This window comes from Schistocerca gregaria, chromosome 1, assembly GCF_023897955.1.
Source record: "Schistocerca gregaria isolate iqSchGreg1 chromosome 1, iqSchGreg1.2, whole genome shotgun sequence".
In the NCBI taxonomy this organism is placed as follows: domain Eukaryota; kingdom Metazoa; phylum Arthropoda; class Insecta; order Orthoptera; family Acrididae; genus Schistocerca; species Schistocerca gregaria.
This window is the reverse complement of record NC_064920.1, coordinates 786,121,671-786,141,806: the sequence shown is the minus strand read 5'-3', so window position 1 is coordinate 786,141,806 and position 20,136 is coordinate 786,121,671. Positions and strand designations below refer to the sequence as shown.

Sequence of the window (20,136 nt, the reverse complement as noted above, 5' to 3'; positions counted from 1 at the left end):
ACACTGAAATAAATAACAAGTAACTGCATTTTAGGCCAATAGATGCTATCCAAACATTGCTATTGTAAAAAAAGTAAAAAAAAACTTATGTATTTCTGTACAAGTGAGACGCGTGGAGAGATGCACCAAACCAGCCTTTGGATTGAAGACAACAACAACAACAGCAACGACGACGACGACGACAACAAGTGAGGTAACAAGAATAATCTAAATGACTTATCTTACGACAGATGACTCAAGAAAAATATTTTACTAAATGTAACGGAACAAGCCTCCTCTGTCAATCTCACTGACAACAGTGAGATCTGATCACTTCTCGGCAACCAGCAGCGCTGTTCAGATCAAAAGATATGCGATGAACACTTTTCTCGCCCTGGTCACTTTAACACACCTTCCACTATCAATCTTACTATTAGTTGTCAATATACAAAAATTAATAAGGTATATTAATAACACTAGTTGAAATATGAGACATGATTACAAATGTTTACTAAACGTTACCACATTTCAATATGACCGTGTATATAATGCGCATTCACGAATCCATGTTACTACCGTTTGCCATTTATCCCGCAACAGCTGATCAGTTGAGCGGTGATACTTGCACGCGCTCGGGAATTGTCAGCATTGGAAGACCAATAATGAGGTATTCCCCGTCTCATTTCTGTTAACCCTGCTGTGACCGCGCTACATACACTATATGATCAAAAGTATGCGGATACCTGGCTGAAAAGGACTTACAAGTTCTTGGCGCCTTCCATCGGCAATGCTGGAATTCAGTATGGTGTTGGCCCATCCTTAGCCTATATGACAGCTTCCACTCCAACAGACATACGTTCAATCAGGTACTGGAAGGTTTCTTGGGGAATGGCAGCCCATTCTTCACGGGAACGGCGCTGAGCAGAGGTATCGATGTCGGTCGGTGAGGCCTGGCACGAAGTCGGTGTTCCAAAACATCCCAAAGATGTTCTATAGAATTCAGGTCAGGACTCTGGGCAGACCAGTCCATTACAAGGATGTTATTGTCGTGTAAGTACTCCGCCACAGGCCGTGTATTGAACAGGTTCTCGACCGTGTTGAAAGATGCAATCGCCATCCCCGAATTGCTCTTCAATAGTGGGAAGCAAGAAGGTGCTTAAAACAACAATGTGGGCCTGTGCTGTGATAGTGCCACGGAAAACAACAAGGGGTGCAAGCCGCCTCCATGAAAAACACGACCACACCATAACATCACCGCCTCCGAATTTTACTGTTGGCACCACACACGCTGGCAGATGACGTTCACCGGGCATTCGCCATACCCACACTCTGCCATCAGATCGCCACATTGCTTACTGTGATTCGTCACTCCACACAACGTTTTTCCACTGTTCAATCGTCCAATGTTTATGCTCCTTACACCAAGCGAGGATTCGTTTGGCATTTACCGGCAAGATGTGTAGCTTAAGAGCAGCCGCTTGACTGTGAAATCCAAGTTTTCTCACCTCACGCCTAACAGTCACAGTACTTGCAGTGGATTATGATGCAGTTTGGAATTGTTGTGTCATGGTCTGAGTAGATGTCTGCCTATTGCACATTACGACCCTCTTCAAATGTCGACGGTCTCTGTGAGTCAACAGACGAGGTCGGCCTGTACGCCTTTGTGCTGTACGTGTCCCTTCACGTTTCCACTTCACTATCACATCGGAAGCAGTGGACCTAGTCATCTTAGGAGTGTGGAAATCTCGCCTACAGACCTATGACACAAGTGACGCCCAATCAACTGACCACGTTCGAAGTCAGTGAGTTTCGCGGAGCGGCCCATTCTGCTCTCTAACGATGTCAAATGGCTGCTGAGGTCGCTGATGTGGAATACCTGGCAGTAGGTGGCAGCACAATGCACCTAATGTGAAAAGCGTATTTTTTTTAGGGTTGGGATACTTTTGATCACAATGTGTACCACTCAGCTCCTCACATAAGCTCACGGCCGAATTCACCAACATCATTTAAAATTAAGCACACCTTAAAATATTACTGTCTCTGTAAATATTTTTGTTTGTTACTGAACAAGAAAAATACAGAACCCCCGGATGCACCACCACCTGATTCCGGCCGTATGCGGTCCGCCTGGTTTAGTTTGACGATCACTGAACTATAGGATTCCGTAGAGTGCAAACGCAGTAAGAAAAGACAAAGACTGTAATATATCCAACAAATAAGTGTGGACGTTGGTTGTCAAGTGGCACTCTAAGATGAAGAGGCGACAAAATGGAGGAGGTCATAGTGGACCTATAGAAGACTGATGACATATAAATTAATGGTGAGAAATGACTGGCATTATTAGGAATCTATCGTGCTGAAACCATGGTAGAAGTCAGTCCCAGAGCAAACAAGCTCGACCAGTAATTACTTATTTACCATTTGCTTTTGGTTGTAGGAGTCTTAGTCATTGTAGAAGTTCAGCGCAGCTTTAAAGACCGACTTGGGAATTTACAATATTTTTTAACCCATGTTGTGTCTACTTTAGTCCTATGTAGTCATATCATTTTTAGATATGGTTTAGTTGTTATAACAAATGTGGTATTACTGCTACAGGGTAATTACCCATTAAATTTAAAGAATTAGACACACACACACACCCACACACACCCACCCACCCACCCACCCACCCCCACACACACACACACGCACACACACACGCACACACACACACACACGCACACACACATACAGGGGCATTTTGATCAAAAGGATATAGTTAATGGTTCAAATGGCTCTGAGCACTATGGGACTTAACATCTGAGATCATCAGTCCCCTAGACTTAGAACTACTTAAACCTAACTAACTTAAGGACAGCACACACATCCATGCCCGAGGCAGGATTCGAACCTGCGACCGTAGCAGCAACGCGGTTCCGGACTGAAGCGCCTAGAACCGCTCGGCCACAACGGCCGGCGGATATAGTTAATGACGAGGAAATATTATCTACAGAATGTTTATTAATTGATATACATAGATGTAGCAATGTATTCCCGACACCAAAAGAATTAATGTAATATGGACACAGGTTTAAAAATCCTTCGTTAGCGAGTTACGAAAGGTATTGCTTGAACTGACCTGTGAATACGCAACCCACTTCAGACAACCATTTTTACTTATATTCTTCTTCACGTTTGCTTTTGGCGTTTGTTTTTAATTCGACTGGTTGTCTTCTGTTCAACAGCAACACGTGATGCGGAATCATTCTAGCTCATCTTAATAGTCCCTGTTTCCTCACAAAATTTCTTGCTGGGTAAACAAACCAAAGACGCTTATAGATGAGGTACATCACTGTACATCTAGACCTCATCCAACGGATGTGTTTTAAGTGCTATAGCTATCCACCTCAATTTAGTCTAAACGTTCGCCAGTATCTCAATAATCAGTTGTCAAATCGATGAGTTGGTTGAAGGGTGGCCCACCCGATCTCCATATTTGAATCCAATAAATTTTTACCTTTCGGGAAATTTGTAACTGTTGATGCATTCATCTCCAGTACCTAACGTCGACGTTGTGAGGGAGCGTACGCAGATGGATTTGATCAAGTATGACGCACTCCAAGAGTTTTCGACGGCGTACTGCAAGGCTTGGAACGCAGACTCAGAGCAGGAGACGAAGCGGAAAGGGGCCATTTCGAGCAGTTTTTTAAATGTACGTTGTTAAACGTATTGCATGCAACATCAGCAATAAACCCCTGTAACTCCATAACGAATGGTTTTCGGACGCAGGTACTTCTGAACTATTTTTAGTCAGGTGGACTACCCTGTGTAACTGTTCCACGCTATTCGCAGGTCACTGTGGCACCTATACACACCAATTAACTCACGTCCACACATACCCCGGTGTTGTTTCCCATTACATACTTACAGCTCTGCATAGAGATAGTGCAGGTCTGTGTGTCCATCGGATACCGGCGGAAATCCATGTCACAGGCGAACGCCATCGATGTCCTGAAACAGCATAGGATGGTAGGTGTTATTTATCCTTGCTTTTCAGCATATAAAAATAATTGAGTTGTCTCTGGTTGTGCTCGTATTTTGAGTCGAGTGATTATTAACATGGCTAATGGTCCCCACTAATATATAGAGCGAGGTCCTTTATTGCGGCGATTTCTCCAGTGAATCTCCAACCGAAAAGCCAGGTACCAATAACGGCAAACAATAAGCGCTCCAGTTTCCTTTAAATCAAGTCTCTGTAGAAACAATGTAAGGGGTTCACCATCCTGCTAGAGCAAATGTAATCTCGATGTATTGCTCACTTGCTAGAACGACGATTCACAGGCGCTGCCCGAGACATAAAATACTTTTCCCCTGTCAAAAGAGAGCTGTAATAGAGTCGCAGGCCAGAGCAGACTCTGCCACAGTTGTAGTCGCTCGCAGCTACAGTGTAGTTGTAGTCTGTTGCTGGTACAGCGCAGTTTACAGTTAGTAGTTGTTGAAGTCACAGTTCAGAACAAATTGTAAAATTTTATTGTATGGAACTGAATAATAATTGTGATCAGCTGCAGAGCAAAATGATACCACGGAATGAGACTATGATGAACAAATGTATAATTGTTAATACAATGAAAAATCAACAACATAATTAAGTCAACCATCTATTGTAAGATAAATTTTATTATTTTTATTGACATGCGCGTAGTTAAGTCACTTGTCTGAGATGTTAATGTGAATTTGTTTCAATCTTTTCTTTTGTGATTCGTCAGTACCAGTTGACCCAGATCTGTAATATATTCAATTTTCCCGTGTAATGGATTGTAAATCTTTATCTTATTGATAAAGATTTACAATCCATTACAAAATTTTCAGAATATAATTGTTTTTCCAGTCAACTACAGAAGCATAATTTCACCTTAAGTCATTGCCAGTCCCGATCCAGTCATTTATCTAAATTAAAATATTCCAGAATTTTCGTCAAATCAGTCATGTGCTCTTTAGTAATCAGACGACCAGCTGTGCAGCTGTGTCACTAAGTAAATTCAGTTTTTCTCTTAATTCAGATCTCAGACAAATGTTATTCAGTATTAGCAGATAGGCCAGCATTGCACTAAGCTGTGCCATTTACGTGTAGATATATAGACAGCGTTATCTAGCGACACCATCAGGAGGTAAGAATTTTTCAGTTTATTTCTCACGGACAGATTCAGACTGATTTCACAGGGCCATGGCATAGCGCTGCTTACGTCAAAGTTTATCAGTTTTTCATGAGTTAAGATTTATCAGTTGTCATACGTCAGAATTTAATCATCCAAATATAATTATTTTTATTTTTTATTTTCTGTTCGGGAAGGTTACACATCATTATTTTATATTTTTTATTGATACGGGAAGGTTACAACAAACTGAAAACATTATACGCTTTAGTGATATACTATAACGCACGTTCCTTATCAGAAGCGTAAAGTTTCTAGTCACCTACAACTTTACCAGCATAATCGCTGTTACGTCGATCATAGTATCAGTATTTCAAGCAAATTGTTTCATCGCAAGCTTCCAGTGAGTGTTTACGCGATGTTATGTGTAATACATAAAAAGACCTACGCACCACGAAGGAATCACCCGAAATCGCTAGACCTGATGATGGATGGGATGTATATGTGAGGACAAACAAATGATTACAGTTTCAGAAAAATTGGATGATTTATTCAAAATAAAGAACTTGACAAATTGAAAAAGTCAATAACGCGTTGGTCCATCTCTGGCCGTTATGCAAACAAATATTCGGTTTAGCAGTGATGACAGATTTGTTAGATATCCTCCTGAAGAAATGCGTGCCTAATTCCGTCTAATTGGCGCATTATATTGTCAAAATCCGAAACGATTGGAGGACGCTCAATGCTCCAAACATTCTCGACTGAGGAGGGATCCGGTGATCTTGCTAGCTAAGATGGTATTTGGCAAGCACGAAGACAGTTTAGTAGAAGTTTGCAGTTTTGTATATTCCATCGATACTTGAGTGAACATCAGTTTGTGACTAATTTGAGTAACTCATTCGTGGTGCGTAGTTTTCTTTGTCGCAGAGCGTATCAGAAATATCGCGATACCGTGCCTGTTTTCGTAGATTTCTTCTGTTTCGGGATGGGAGCCTGTTTTCTAGTCGTGTACTGGATCTTTTTACACTGTTTGTGGCACTGGCAAAGAGAGCATTGCTCACAAAAGAAGTGTAATAGTGTCAAACATAAGCTTTAACTGAAGAAAGAAATCACTCAGATTGTACTTATGGGGTACAGACATCTATGGAAATGAACACCGTAAATGAAGAGAATAGAAGAGTTTGAGACATGGCGCTAAAGAAAGTTTCTGAAAACGATTTGAATTGATTAAAAGAGGAGAAATTACGAAGTTCACAACAGGATCAGCCACGAACGGAATATACACTCCTGGAAATGGAAAAAAGAACACATTGACACCGGTGTGTCAGACCCACCATACTTGCTCCGGACACTGCGAGAGGGCTGTACAAGCAACGATCACACGCATGGCACAGCGGACACACGAGGAACCGCGGTGTTGGCCGTCGAATGGCGCTAGCTGCGCAGCATTTGTGCACCGCCGCCGTCAGTGTCAGCCAGTTTGCCGTGGCATACGGAGCTCCATCGCAGTCTTTAACACTGGTAGCATGCCGCGACAGCGTGGACGTGAACCGTTTGTGCAGTTGACGGACTTTGAACGAGGGCGTATAGTGGGCATGCGGGAGGCCGGGTGGACGTACCGCCGAATTGCTCAACACGTGGGGCGTGAGGTCTCCACAGTACATCGTTGTTGTCGCCAGTGGTCGGCGGAAGGTGCACGTGCCCGTCGACCTGGGACTGGACCGCAGCGACGCACGGATGCACGCCAAGACCGTAGGATCGTACGCAGTGCCGTAGGGGACCGCACCGCCACTTCCCAGCAAATTAGGGACACTGTTGCTCCTGGGGTATCGGCGAGGACCATTCGCAACCGTCTCCATGAAGCTGGGCTACGGTCCCGCACAACGTTAGGCCATCTTGCGCTCACGCCCCAACATCGTGCAGCCCGCCTCCAGTGGTGTCGCGACAGGCGTGAATGGAGGGACGAATGCAGACGTGTCGTCTTGAGCGATGAGAGTCGCTTCTGCCTTGGTGCCAATGATGGTCGTATGCGTGTTTGGCGCCGTGCAGGTGAGCGCCACAATCAGGACTGCATACGACCGAGGCACACAGGGCCAACACCCGGCATCATGGTGTGGGGAGCGATCTCCTACACTGGCCGTACACCTCTGGTGATCGTCGAGGGGACACTGAATAGTGCACGGTACATCCAAACCGTCATCGAACCCATCGTTCTACCATTCCTAGACCGGCAAGGGAACTTGTTGTTCCAACAGGACAATGCACGTCCGCATGTATCCCGTGCCACCCAACGTGCTCTAGAAGGTGTAAGTCAACTACCCTGGCCAGCAAGATCTCCGGATCTGTCCCCCATTGAGCATGTTTGTGACTGGATGAAGCGTCGTCTCACGCGGTCTGCACGTCCAGCACGAACGCTGGTCCAACTGAGGCGCCAGGTGGAAATGGCATGGCAAGCCGTTCCACAGGACTACATCCAGCATCTCTACGATCGTCTCCATGGGAGAATAGCAGCCTGCATTGCTGCGAAAGGTGGATATACACTGTACTAGTGCCGACATTGTGCATGCTCTGTTGCCTGTGTCTATGCGCCTGGTGTTCGGTCAGTGTGATCATGTGATGTATCTGACCCCAGGAATGTGTCAATAAAGTTTCCACTTCCTGGGACAATGAATTCACGGTGTTCTTATTTCAATTTCCAGGAGTGTATAAAAACCAGTAGACGAAGGAAAAATGCCTTCCATGGTACTAGAGAGAGCCACATAGGACAGAAATCGTAGGGAAAGGCAGAGGGTCAATATATATAACAAATGACTGGCGGTATTGTGTGCAGGTGATACTTCGAGATGAGGAGACTTGCATAAGAGAGAAATTCGTAGTGGAGCTCAAGACACCACTCAGAATACTGACGATCCGAAATAAAAGAAAAGAATATTTATCCACAGCCTAGCATTATAATATTTGCTATCTTTGTTCACGAACATCCATGTACTTCGCGGCTTTTCATCTAAGTATCCCTGAAAACCAGGTATCTAGCCGATTTACCACACATCCGAAAGTGTAAAATCAGTACCTCCTTCGATTCTAAACGGAACCTTCAGTGATAGTTTAAGATGAACCAAAGGTACATTGTGTCCGATGAAGGACAATAAAGATAATTTGTTTGCAAGTTCTGTTTGGTTTACTTTATGTTGCCACAAGCTGATTATCCATCGTTTCCCGATCACTTGCTTATCCCCCCCCCCCCCTATCCCCTCCTCTTTTCTACCAAACCCTCTGCAAGAGAACAAGGAGAGGTGAGCTTTATTTGGCTGTAGCGTGGGCGCATTAAGAGGCGAAAGCAGAGTTATAAGACGCCCTCATGTAGAAATGAAGCTGATGAAGAAGAAACTGGCTAGGAGGGAGTAGGACTCGGCCGCCGAGGGCTTCGTACACACTTAATTACGTATAGACATAGATCATACAGTCCAGGAGGCGAGAATCTCGACGATATCTGCGTTTTCAGCACTGATAATCGCAAGATATCAATCACAGGGCTTTCAAGACTTTCGAGAATATTTTAATTTCAAGTTTGAAGTCGGAGAACAAATGATAAAAAAATTATTTTCGTGTGATATAATTACAAATTAATAATTTTCTGATTTTTTTCTGTACATGTACAGTGAAACTTTGCTTCTTGAGAGATTCCGTGGTACTCAACCAACAGCAAGTATGCTATAGGTTTTGTTGAGTGAAACTGCGAGTATCAAAATATATGACAAAAGACCGTCTCTTTTGATTGCATTGACTTAGACGCTTCAATCTGTTACAGCGCTAAGCGACCGTACACCTTAGTAAGTGACGTAAGTTTCAACTTGATACGTCCAGCCTTGCCTGAGAAAAAGAGTTTTTAACAGTCGGATAGATAGACAGACAGACACACGGACAACAAAGTGATCCTGTGATTGCTCCGTTCTTACTGACTGAAGTGTGGAACACTAAAAAGTAAGTAAACGGTTTATTATTTTAAAATTAATCTCCATAAGTGTGTAAGGATGTGTAAGGGCTTCCTGGGGAGCTTACGCAGCGTACTCGAAACAAATTTGGCAACATGTGAGGCCGCCCGTTATTGTCAAGGTTGTTTCGAGTACGCTGCATAAGCTCCACGGCAAGCACTTACACATCTTCCATAAAATCAAGATCTCTCCCCCACACGATTTCCATATCTTGGAACCCTGAAGAAATACATTCGTGGCGGATGATTTGCCTCGGACGAAGAGGTGCACGCCAGGGCAAAATCATGGTTCCGTAGGTAACCACAGACATTTCCACATGAATGTATTGGTCGTCTTGTCTCACAGTGAGATAAATGTATTAAAAATTACGGCGATTACTTTACAAATAATAAACAGTTTACTTACGTTTTAGGGTTTCGAGCCTCAGTCAGTAGAAAAGGAACACTTATAAGATCAATTCTTTGTCCGTCTGTCTGTCTCACTGTCTGTCTGTCCGACAGTCCAAAATCCTTTTTCTGAGGGACGGGTAGATGCATCAAGTTGAAATGTGTGTCACGTGTTAATGTCTATGGTCCTTTGGCGATGTAAGAAAGTGAAGCATCCAAGTCTGTGCAATAATAAGATGCGCATATTTTGACATTCGCAAACTCACTCATCAAAACCTACAGGGTTCCTCTCGTTGATCCAGAATCATGACAGTTGATAAGAATCAAAGTATCCTCCTAGAACCAAAGGAACAAATACGAACACTGTTTACTTTGTAATTACACCAAACAAAAAATTATCATTTGTTAGCAGGTTGTCTCTCAACCCGTCCGTCTGTTAAGACCCCTTTTTCTCAGGCTTGGCTGGACGTATCAAGTTGGAATATATGTCATATTAAAGTGTATGGTCCATTGGCGGTGTATTAAACGTTAGCCTGTAACACTCAATGCAATCAAAACATACGACCATTTATGTCATATATTTTGGTACTTGCAAATTCACTCATCAGTATCCTAAAATTATGAATTTGTGTTTATAAAGCCCCTGTTCTCTCAGGACCAGGTAAACCTATCAAGTAGAAATATATGTCACATTCTGATTCCTATAGTCCTTCGTTGGTGTAAAACTATTAAGATTCTAAGTCAATTCTATGTAAAGATACGGGCATTTATGTCACTGCCACATATTTTGATAGTCGCAAAGTCACTCATCAAAACGTATAGTGTACCCCCCCCCCCCCCCCTCCCTCTTGACGTAGTAGCATTAAATTTGGCAAGAAGAAAGGTTTCACAGCTCAAGTAAAGAAAAAAATCGGAAATATGTTAACTTTTAATCGTATCACATGGAATAAATATTTCTTTCGTTATTTGTTATCTGACTTCAGACATGAAATTAAAACATCGTCGAAGGTCTTGGAATTCCTGGGACCGATATCTTGCCAATATCAATGCCCATAATAAGTAAAAGTAGTCGAGCTTCTCGATTCCATAAATCGATTAAATGTCTATATACATGTCTATATACATAATTTAGCCTGTGTGCTAGTCGTACTCGCGTCTTGCCAATTTTTTTTTTCCATCAGTCTTACTTTTATTTGACTGTCCTTTATATGTATATTTAAGTTTCGTAGACCATCGTAAAGAACAGTTGTGCCCAGCTTTTGCTGGGCAACATACTCGTACAAAGCGAGCTGGCAGCCGTCTTTCTGTGGCTGGAAGCCCCACGCTATAGCGAATCCTCAGAGAACTCGGCCCTTCAATGAAGGACAAGCGTTGCTAACGTCAGTGACCAGTTCTGTCCGTCAACACGTGAGCGCCAAATTCAGCAGCGAATCAGGAGCGCACTACGTATTAAGTTAGTATTTAGTTATGAAATGATAGGTGAAGTAGGACTAGACAAGCTAAAGTCAATCCTGGAACTGTGACTGCTACATCGAAGAATCATAGTAATATTCAAATTAAAAGAAAATGAGACTCAAAATTAGCGGCGAGAAGTGAACGGATTTCTCTGCTTGGATATCATCCATTCTATTGTATACAAGCAGGAGGATGTCGTTTGGCTCTTGAAACACCTTCCAAGATTCTGTTTTAATTTAGACTTTGTATACTAGAGACACGGGAACATAGCAAGCTACTGCCCTGGGGGGATCATAAATGCATGAATGGATTAACCTGATTTGATGTCGGCCCATCTCTTGTAAACTAGAGACTAATCAGACTGCTCTACAGAACAGTTTCTGTTTCTAATAAGATTACAAGTTAACATATTTCTTTGCAATTTTGTTAACTGCCACACAAACAAATTATTATAGCTAGATTCTGTGGTGTACAGTTTGGAACTTGAGCAGTTAGCTGTTCCAAATACCACTGGAAACTGGCAGGTGCGGAAGCACTGCCGAAAGGCAAATGGAAGTATTTAAACAAGCCCAAACGAGTATTCGCTATTGTATTGAGAACTTCTGCCACTGAATGTATCAGGATGACCAAATAAAGCGGGAAGAGGTAGAAGGCACCATATTAAGACACGTTCGAGCTTTCCAAGTGGTTTATTGTTTCCAGTTACAGTGCCCCTATTCTTCTCAGTTTGTGTCATTGGGTCCTGCAGTGCTGAGGACACCACTGTCTGCTGGTGTGGAACGGCTGCCTCAACGAGCGGTGCACGCCCTGCTGTGCGCCGGCCTTGCACGCCAGCGGAGTTGCGTCGTCGTCAGGATGCCGGCAGTCGACTCAGAGGTCTGCATCCATGCCGATTCAACGCCGTTCAGCGCGAACCGCAGGCAGCCCAGCTGCGTGCTTCTCGTCGGTGTGGCTGAGATCGCGGCGGCAACAAGCGCCTGCGATCCAGCGTCCAAATCAACGGCCATCGCTTCGGGATGCCTCCGTCGTGTGTTGGAAGCCAGGACGACTGACAGTGGTAGCGAGCCATGGACTGTCCCACCGCTGGCTGGCTACGGACCCCACATTGGCCTCAGAGGGTTTGAACCAGCGACCCACCATGGACTGGAATGCTGGTGCCCCATCTGCTGCTTCGTGTAGCTGCTGGTGTGACACGCCCCGTCATCCAGGAGAGCTGCCACACTTGAACTGAATCTCGTTAGAAACCCGCACCTATTTATACGTGGCTATGCGCCTCTGTTTTGCAATACATGCCACTTCGTGTCATGAACTCATAACATGACAGGTTGGCCAGTGGGCAGCTGTTGGTATGCGTAACTCACTGCAATCTGGCCCGCACCTGGCTGCAACTTTGCTCAGAATATTGCACAAAACTAACTTTCCCTATCCGAAACGGTGGTGCCTCTACATTTCCCTCTTCGGAAAGACCCGGTTCCTGGCTCGACCCCTAAGTAGCTCTTATCTTGTTTGGGTCGGACCTATGGCATATTTCGTTACTATTAGAAAAATTAATGGTGGTCTAGTGACCCTTAAACCATGACACGAAACAAAACGTAAAAATTCCTTACTAGACGACCACAGCTCGATCAACCACTTACCTACTCGTCTCAAGCCCTATATTCAATCCACTGGTACTTGGACTACCCTTGGTTCCCTCTTCGAATTAGTTCTCCACCAGATCAGAAACAAAACAACACATAACAAAGTTAAGGCTGTGATGACACTTGGCACAGAGGTGCTCAAAATGATCCTTATTTGCCGTTGCTTTCCCTATACTAAGCGCCATGTTGCACAAGCTGTTTGGCTGATATGCGCCCCTCTTACTCTAAAATGAACTGATTCACGGATCTCAACAGACCTGGCTCCAGAGTTTGATTTAACAAGGACAGATTCTGTCTTGACAAAAACTCCAAATTGGCTTCTACATCTACATCTACATCCGTACTCCGCAAGCCACCTGACGGTGTGTGGCTTCTGGTCAGTACAGCTGTGGCTGCGTAACATTCAATTGTGTGACTCCTCAAATTGACGCAGGCAGCTGAAAGGTTGGTCCTATTATGATACAATTAGTTCCATTGATTGAAATTCCGCTCCCCTCGATCACTATACGTTTCGCTTCTGCAAATACTCCCTGCTCAAAACAACTTGCTGCAACTACCAAATTCTCATAGGTGGAGAATATCCAATGCATCCTGATCCATTGCAAGCACAATTTTGGCTCCCCAATGTCCCTTGCACAGTCTACTCTTTTCGCCCTGGCTAAAAATAACTGCACCATGCATTTCTCCGGATTGGTACTTACCACCCTGGCTGGACATACCGTTACCTTCCCTCTATGGCAGCTTCGTAATTCCTCCCGCGCCATCCCGTCGTACCGGTTTCTAGTTGCCGAGATCAGAAATACCTCTATAGCTTTCACTTCCACAAACTTGCTCAACGCTCCCCACTTCACTGAATGCGGGTCTACATCTACATGACATCTACATGACTACTCTGCAATTCACATTTAAGTGCTTGGCAGAGGGTTCATCGAACCACAATCATACTATCTCTCTACTATTCCACTCCCGAACAGCGAGCGGGAAAAACGAACACCTAAACCTTTTTGTTCGAGCTCTGATTTCTCTTATTTTATTTTGATGATCATTCCTACCTATGTAGGTTGGGCTCAACAAAATATTTTCGCATTCGGAAGACAAAGTTGGTGACTGAAATTACGTAAAAAGGTCTCGCCGCGACGAAAAACGTCTATGCTGTAATGACTTCCATCCCAACTCGTGTATCATATCTGCCACACTCTCTCCCCTATAACGTGATAATACAAAACGAGCTGCCCTTTTTTGCACCCTTTCGATGTCCTCCGTCAATCCCACCTGGTAAGAATCCCACACCGCGCAGCAATATTCTAACAGAGGACGAACGAGTGTAGTGTAAGCTGTCTCTTTAGTGGACTTGTTGCATCTTCTAAGTGTCCTGCCAATGAAACGCAACCTTTGGCTCGCCTTCCCGACAATATTATCTATGTGGTCCTTCCAACTGAAGTTGTTCGTAATTTTAACACCCAGGTACTTAGTTGAATTGACAGCCTTGAGAATTGTACTATTTATTGAGTAATCGAATTCCAACGGATTTCTTTTGGAACTCATGTGGATCATCTCACACTTTTCGTTATTTAGCGTCAACTGCCACCTGACACACCATACAGCAATCTTTTCTAAATCGCTTTGCAACTGATACTGGTCTTCGGATGACCTTACTAGACGGTAAATTACAGCATCATCTGCGAACAATCTAAGAGAACTGCTCAGATTGTCACCCAGGTCATTTATATAGATCAGGAACAGTAGAGGTCCCAGGACGCTTCCCTGGGGAAACCTCGCGTTCTTCCCCATGTCAGGGAATTGGATCAAAATACACACTAGTACGCGGTCGGTTGTTACCCTTACAGTTGCAACATGGCAGAGAAACGGCAAATTTTGCTTGCTGGGCTCCATTATTAAATATAACCCTGACGGTAGTTCCTTCTGCGGCCTGAGAAACCTGCGTAAATACTGGTCCAGCAGTAACAAATCGGTACTTATCTAGCCTTGCAATGCGTGATACAGCGCTTATTGCAGATTCCTTATTACTCCCTGCACATCCCACACACTGTCAGCTACTCCTTGAAAAAGTCTTGTTAACACCACCCTGCTATCTAGTACTTCTAGATGCTCCTGTAGGGTTCCCATTATGTCTTACGACGCCTTAACGTATTCCACTACCAGCCCTGTTAATGTGCGGAGCAACTGTGTTATTCAGACCTTCCCCATCCAATGTACCTATTTAAGTTGCATGCCAAGCTTCCGTTGCTCTACTCTTCTCTGCGAGTTGCCTCACCGCTTCCACCGTGTTGGTCAGTTCTTTTACATCGCTTTCGTCTGCGGTTCCAAAACCTGTCTTTTAAATTTTCCCCCTGCATTCACCCATCCTAGTTTCTATCTTACCCATGGCACCGCTTCCTCCATCCGTCCTACCTGCTTCCGTAGCTTCTTATTAGCTTCATGCAATTTCTTATACTCCCCTGAATCTTCCTTCAGCATTCCCTTGCCCTCTGCACATTGCCCGTACAACCACACTTAAAACATTTCACACCCACTTTAAACACTGTTTGCCTCTCGTGTACCCCTGTTGCCACGTCTGTTTCCTCACATTGAATTGCCAGCTGAATGGCCGAATATAAATCTTTCGGAGTCCCCTTCACGCACTTTCTATGACATATGCGCCGGTAACCCTCTCAAAAATACATCAAGTGCCCTTTGCTCGGCCTCCTGCAACAGAACACTATTCGCTTCATCGCTCTGATCCAACTCGTAATTGTACTCCTTAATTCTCCTTATCCTGTCCGCAAATTTCTCCATCGTCTCCGTCTCTTTGTCATTGTACTTAACCCTTCTCTAAAGTACCGAGCGCTATTCTGTTTTTTGTACCTTTGTAAAAGCCCTTCCTTTAACTGCTTAAACTGTACTGCCTTCGTGTGGCAGTGCAGTTCTGGCGCTTCAGTCTGGAACCGCGTGACCGCTCCGGTCGCAGGTTCGAATCCTGCCTCGGGCATGGATGTTAGTGATGTCCTTAGGTTAGTTAGGTTTAATTCGTTCTAAGTTCTAGGCGACTGATGACCTCAGAAGTTAAGTCGCATAATGCTCAGAGCCATTTGAACCATTTTGTCCTGACTTCCTTAAGGCCTCAGAACACCTTACATATTTTTTCGCTCCACCCGTTAATCTAACCTTGGCTATATGTAACAACTGCTCATCAGACCAACCATTCATCACCGCTGAAGTCTCCAAGTCCTCCACAGACGAACGCACATCCTCAGATGCCTTGCCAGAAAATGGAATAATCAGACTTGTGGTGGCTGGATCAATCTCCTGCTCCCTAGGCAACAACGACTGATCAGATGCAGTTTCCCGCTCGCTTCTAGATGTTAATTAATTTCACAACTGCGTATTGTCTGCTGTCAATTGTGCTACTTTTTCCAACAAAATCCGTACCGCTTCTGGTTCCGACACACCTTGTGTCCCTGACTGCCATTGTGTTGCTTTCGTTCCCAGTTAGACCCGAGACAAAAAATTTAAGTACGAGGATAACCCGACTCCATACACCTCAGTATCATCATACTCGGTAACATCATAAAAAAGTAATAAATCTTACTGCTCCAAATACAGTAAACTTATTCTGACAATAAATAAATAAATAAATAAACAAATAAAATAAAATAATTTGCCAACGCAAAACATCTAAAATGGCCTGCAATGAGTCATACTCAAAACCACCAACAGGCAAGAAAACGTCCAATACTCAAAAGAAAACTCACCACATCTTGTGAACGAAATGGAGGAGGTGGGCTCGAACGTCCTACTGGACAGATTGGTTGAAATGGCTCTGAGCACTATGGGACTTAACATCTATGGTCATCAGTCCCCTAGAACTTAGAACTACTTAAACCTAACTAACCTTAGGACAGCACACAACACCCAGCCATCACGAGCCAGAGAAAGTCCCTGACGCCGCCGGGAATCGAACCCGGGAACCCGGGCGTGGGAAGCGAGAACGCTACCGCACGACCACGAGATGCGGGCGTACTGGACAGTCTGAAGAGCCACCACCGCAACACGTCATACACACCTGTAGACGACGAGCAACTGTTCAGCTGAAATATTGTACAGCTTTCACGACATTAACCGACGCGACGCCCAATGAACCAATGAAGCACCAAATACGATGTTTAACGCCATACAATATAGCGGCCCCTATGTTCTGTTTGTGGCGCGAAACGACGTCGCATCTCACTGGTCACACTCCTTTCCAAGAGACAAAAACACACATGCCATATTCTTTATTTCGTGCAATGTAATTGATCGTAGGCGTCCATGCTGTGACTTCAACTATTCGTCCATGTGAGTTTTCACGCCCATGGGAGGACGGACTGAGGGGCAGTGTTTGCTCCACGACAAACCCCTAGCTCAGTCTGCACATGCCACAGTAAGATATGTGCTATTTTGGGCTATCAAATTTTATCTCATCCTCTTCATTCTCCTGACATGGCACACAGTGACTTCTTCCTCTTTCCTGGGATGAAGAAACCACTGCGTAGCAGGCATTTCCAAAATGATAAAAAGGTGACTTCCGAGGCGATACGTTTCGTGAACAGCGAAAACGCACACCGACACAACGAAAGTCTCCGTCAGTTCATCAATCGTTGCGAAAAATGTATTGCATTGAAGCGGGAACGTAGAGAGAAGGAACAACACCAACACCAAATGACACTGTCGCAGCCTGATGTTTTGGAGGTGATAATTAAAATTTTATGACTTTCCCTCGTACATCTAGCTTTATTGCTGAGCTTTATTTACTCACCCTTTCGTTGCTAGTGAAAATTTCGTCTGTAAAAGATGGAATTATGGAGGTTGTTCTGCTGATGATTACAAATAAAACAATCTTCTACATCAGTCATTTGTTTATTTTGCAACTACGGGTTTCGATGGTTCACACCATTATCGTCAGGCGGAGAATTGTTTATTTACATTTTTGGAGAAGAGTGCAGACCTCTTTTCACAATACGAAACCAGCCGCGCGGTCTAAGGCGCTGCAGTCATGGACTGTGCGACTGGTCCCGGCGGAGGTTCGAGTCCTCTCTCGGGCATGGGTGTGTGTGTTTGTCCTCAGGATAATTTAGGTTAAGTAGTGTGTAAGCTTAGGGACTGATGGTGTTAGCAGTTAAGTCCCACAAGATTTCACACAATACCAGACCAAGGGCAGTGAAAGTTAAGTTGCGACTCATGACGAGCAGAAGAATCGTAAAAAGTGTGCATATTGCTACCTGTTTCATGTGTTCTTCACAGTACATTATATTTCCATCGTCACCTGAAGATGATAGTGTGAACCATCAAAATGCGTAGTGGCTAAACTAAGAAGTGCAGGAAATTGTTTTACTTGCATTAGTTGCTTCTACAGATTGCACAAGATATGAGAACACAGTGAGCGCTGACCTGACACTGAAGCGCACCAGGCCGTCGGGTGAGATGCGCATGTAGACGTTGGGCGTGACGATGTCGTGCACGTGGCCCTGCTTCTCCTCGCTGAAGAACACGTCTGGCTGCCACGCACGGCTCACCTCCGTCAGCGTCACGAACCGCCTGCGTCCCGCTGCGGCACAGCGCACGGATTATTAGGTACTAAGTTACCCATGTTCTGTGCATCATATTCACCATAAACGTTATTATGTGGAACGTGTCAGTTGAACACACACACACACACACACACACACACACACACACACACACAAATTAGGAAAGTTGCTACTCACCTTATAGCGGAGATGCTGAGTCGTGATAGGTACAACAAAACGATTCACACAATTATAGCTTTCGGCCATTAAGGCCATTGTCAGCAGTAGACACACATGCACAAACCCACACACACAGACACACACACGTAAACGCAAATTACACACACGTCTGCAGTCTCAGATAACTCAAACCACACTGCCACTTCTCTGAGACTGGCTTTTCTCCATTGACACTAATCAGGCCAAATATCTCACGAAATAAGTATCAAACGTAAAAACGACAGAGAGCGAAACTGGTCTAGCTTGAAGGGGGAAACCAGATGGCGCTATGGTTCGATGGCTGGCCTGCTAGATGGCGCTGCCATAGGTCAAACGGATATCAACTGCGTTTTCTTAAATAGCAACCCCCAATTTTATTACATATTCGTGTAGCACGTAAAGAAATATGAATATTTTAGTTGGACTACTTTTTTCGCTTTGTGACAGATGGCGCTGTAATAGTCACAAACGTATAAAAACGTGGTATCACGTAACATTCCGCCAGTGCGGACGGTATTTGCTCCGTGATACATTACCCGTGTTATAATGAACCGTTTCGTTTACCAATTGCGAAAAGGTCGATATCGTGCTGGTGTATGGCTATTGTGATCAAAATGCCAACGGGAGTGTGCTATGTATGCTCCTTGGTATCTTGGACATCATCCAAGTGTCCGGGCCGTTCGCCGGATAGTTACGTTATTTAAGGGAACAGCAAGCGTTCAGCAACATGTGAAACGTCAAACACGATCTGCAACAAATGATGATACCAAAGTAGATGTTTTAGCTGCTGTCGCGGCTAATCCGCACATAAGTAGCAGACAAATTGCGCGAGAACCGGGAATCTCAAAAACGTAGGTGTTGAGAATGCTATATCAACATCGATTGCACCCGTACCATATTTCTATGCACCAGGAATTGCATGGCGACGACTTTGAAAGTCGTGTACTGTTCTGCCATTGGGCACAAGAGAAATTACGGGACCATGACAGATTTTTTGCACGCGTTCTATTTAGCGTCGAAGCGTCATTCACCAACAGTGGTAACGCATACCGGCATAATATGCACTATTTCGTAACGGTAAATCCGCGAAGGCTGCCATAAGTGGAACATGGGCGACCTTGGCGGGTTAATGTATGGTGCAGCATTATGGGAGAACTATAATTGGCCCCCATTTTATCGATTTCAATCTAAATGGTGCAATGTATGCTGGTTTCCTACGTAATGTTCTACCGATGTTACTATAAGATATTTCACTGCACTGCCGAATGGCGATGTAGTTCCAACATGATGGATGTCCGGCACATACCTCGCGTGCGGTTGAAGCTTATTGAATAGCATATTTCATGACAGGTGGATTGATCGTCGAAGCACCATACCATGGCCCGCACGTTCACCGAATTTGACGTCCCCGGATTTCTTTCTGTGGGGAAAGTTGAAGGATATTTGCTATCGTGATCCACCGACAACGCCAGACATAATGCGTCAGCGCATTGTCAATGCATGTGCGAACATTAACGAAGGTGAACTACTCGCTGTTGAGAGTAATGTCGTTACACGTATTGCCAAATGCATTGAGGTTGACGGACATCATTTTGAGCGTTTATTGCATAATGTCCTATTTACAGGTAATCACACTGAAAAAGCATGCGTTCTCAGAAATGGTAAGTTCAGAAAGGTACATGTATGACATTGTAAGAACCGAAATAAAATGTTCAAACGTACCTACGTTCTGTATTTTAATTTAAAAAACCTACCTGTTACCAACTGTTCGTCTAAAATTGTGAGCC

General features: G+C 44.3%; 1 protein-coding gene across 1 annotated transcript in view; it reads right to left on the bottom strand.

Moving 5' to 3' along the window:
• The window catches only part of LOC126269368 (glutamate-gated chloride channel-like), a 217,760-nt gene that overhangs the window by 42,354 nt on the left and 155,270 nt on the right, over positions 1–20,136 (bottom strand). Inside the window, exons 6-7 of the mRNA XM_049973989.1 lie at positions 18,012–18,168; positions 3,887–3,969 (exon numbers count right to left, since the gene is read on the bottom strand). Of these exons, the coding sequence (XP_049829946.1) occupies positions 3,887–3,969; positions 18,012–18,168 (240 nt within the window). The remainder of the gene's footprint in view (positions 1–3,886; positions 3,970–18,011; positions 18,169–20,136) is intronic.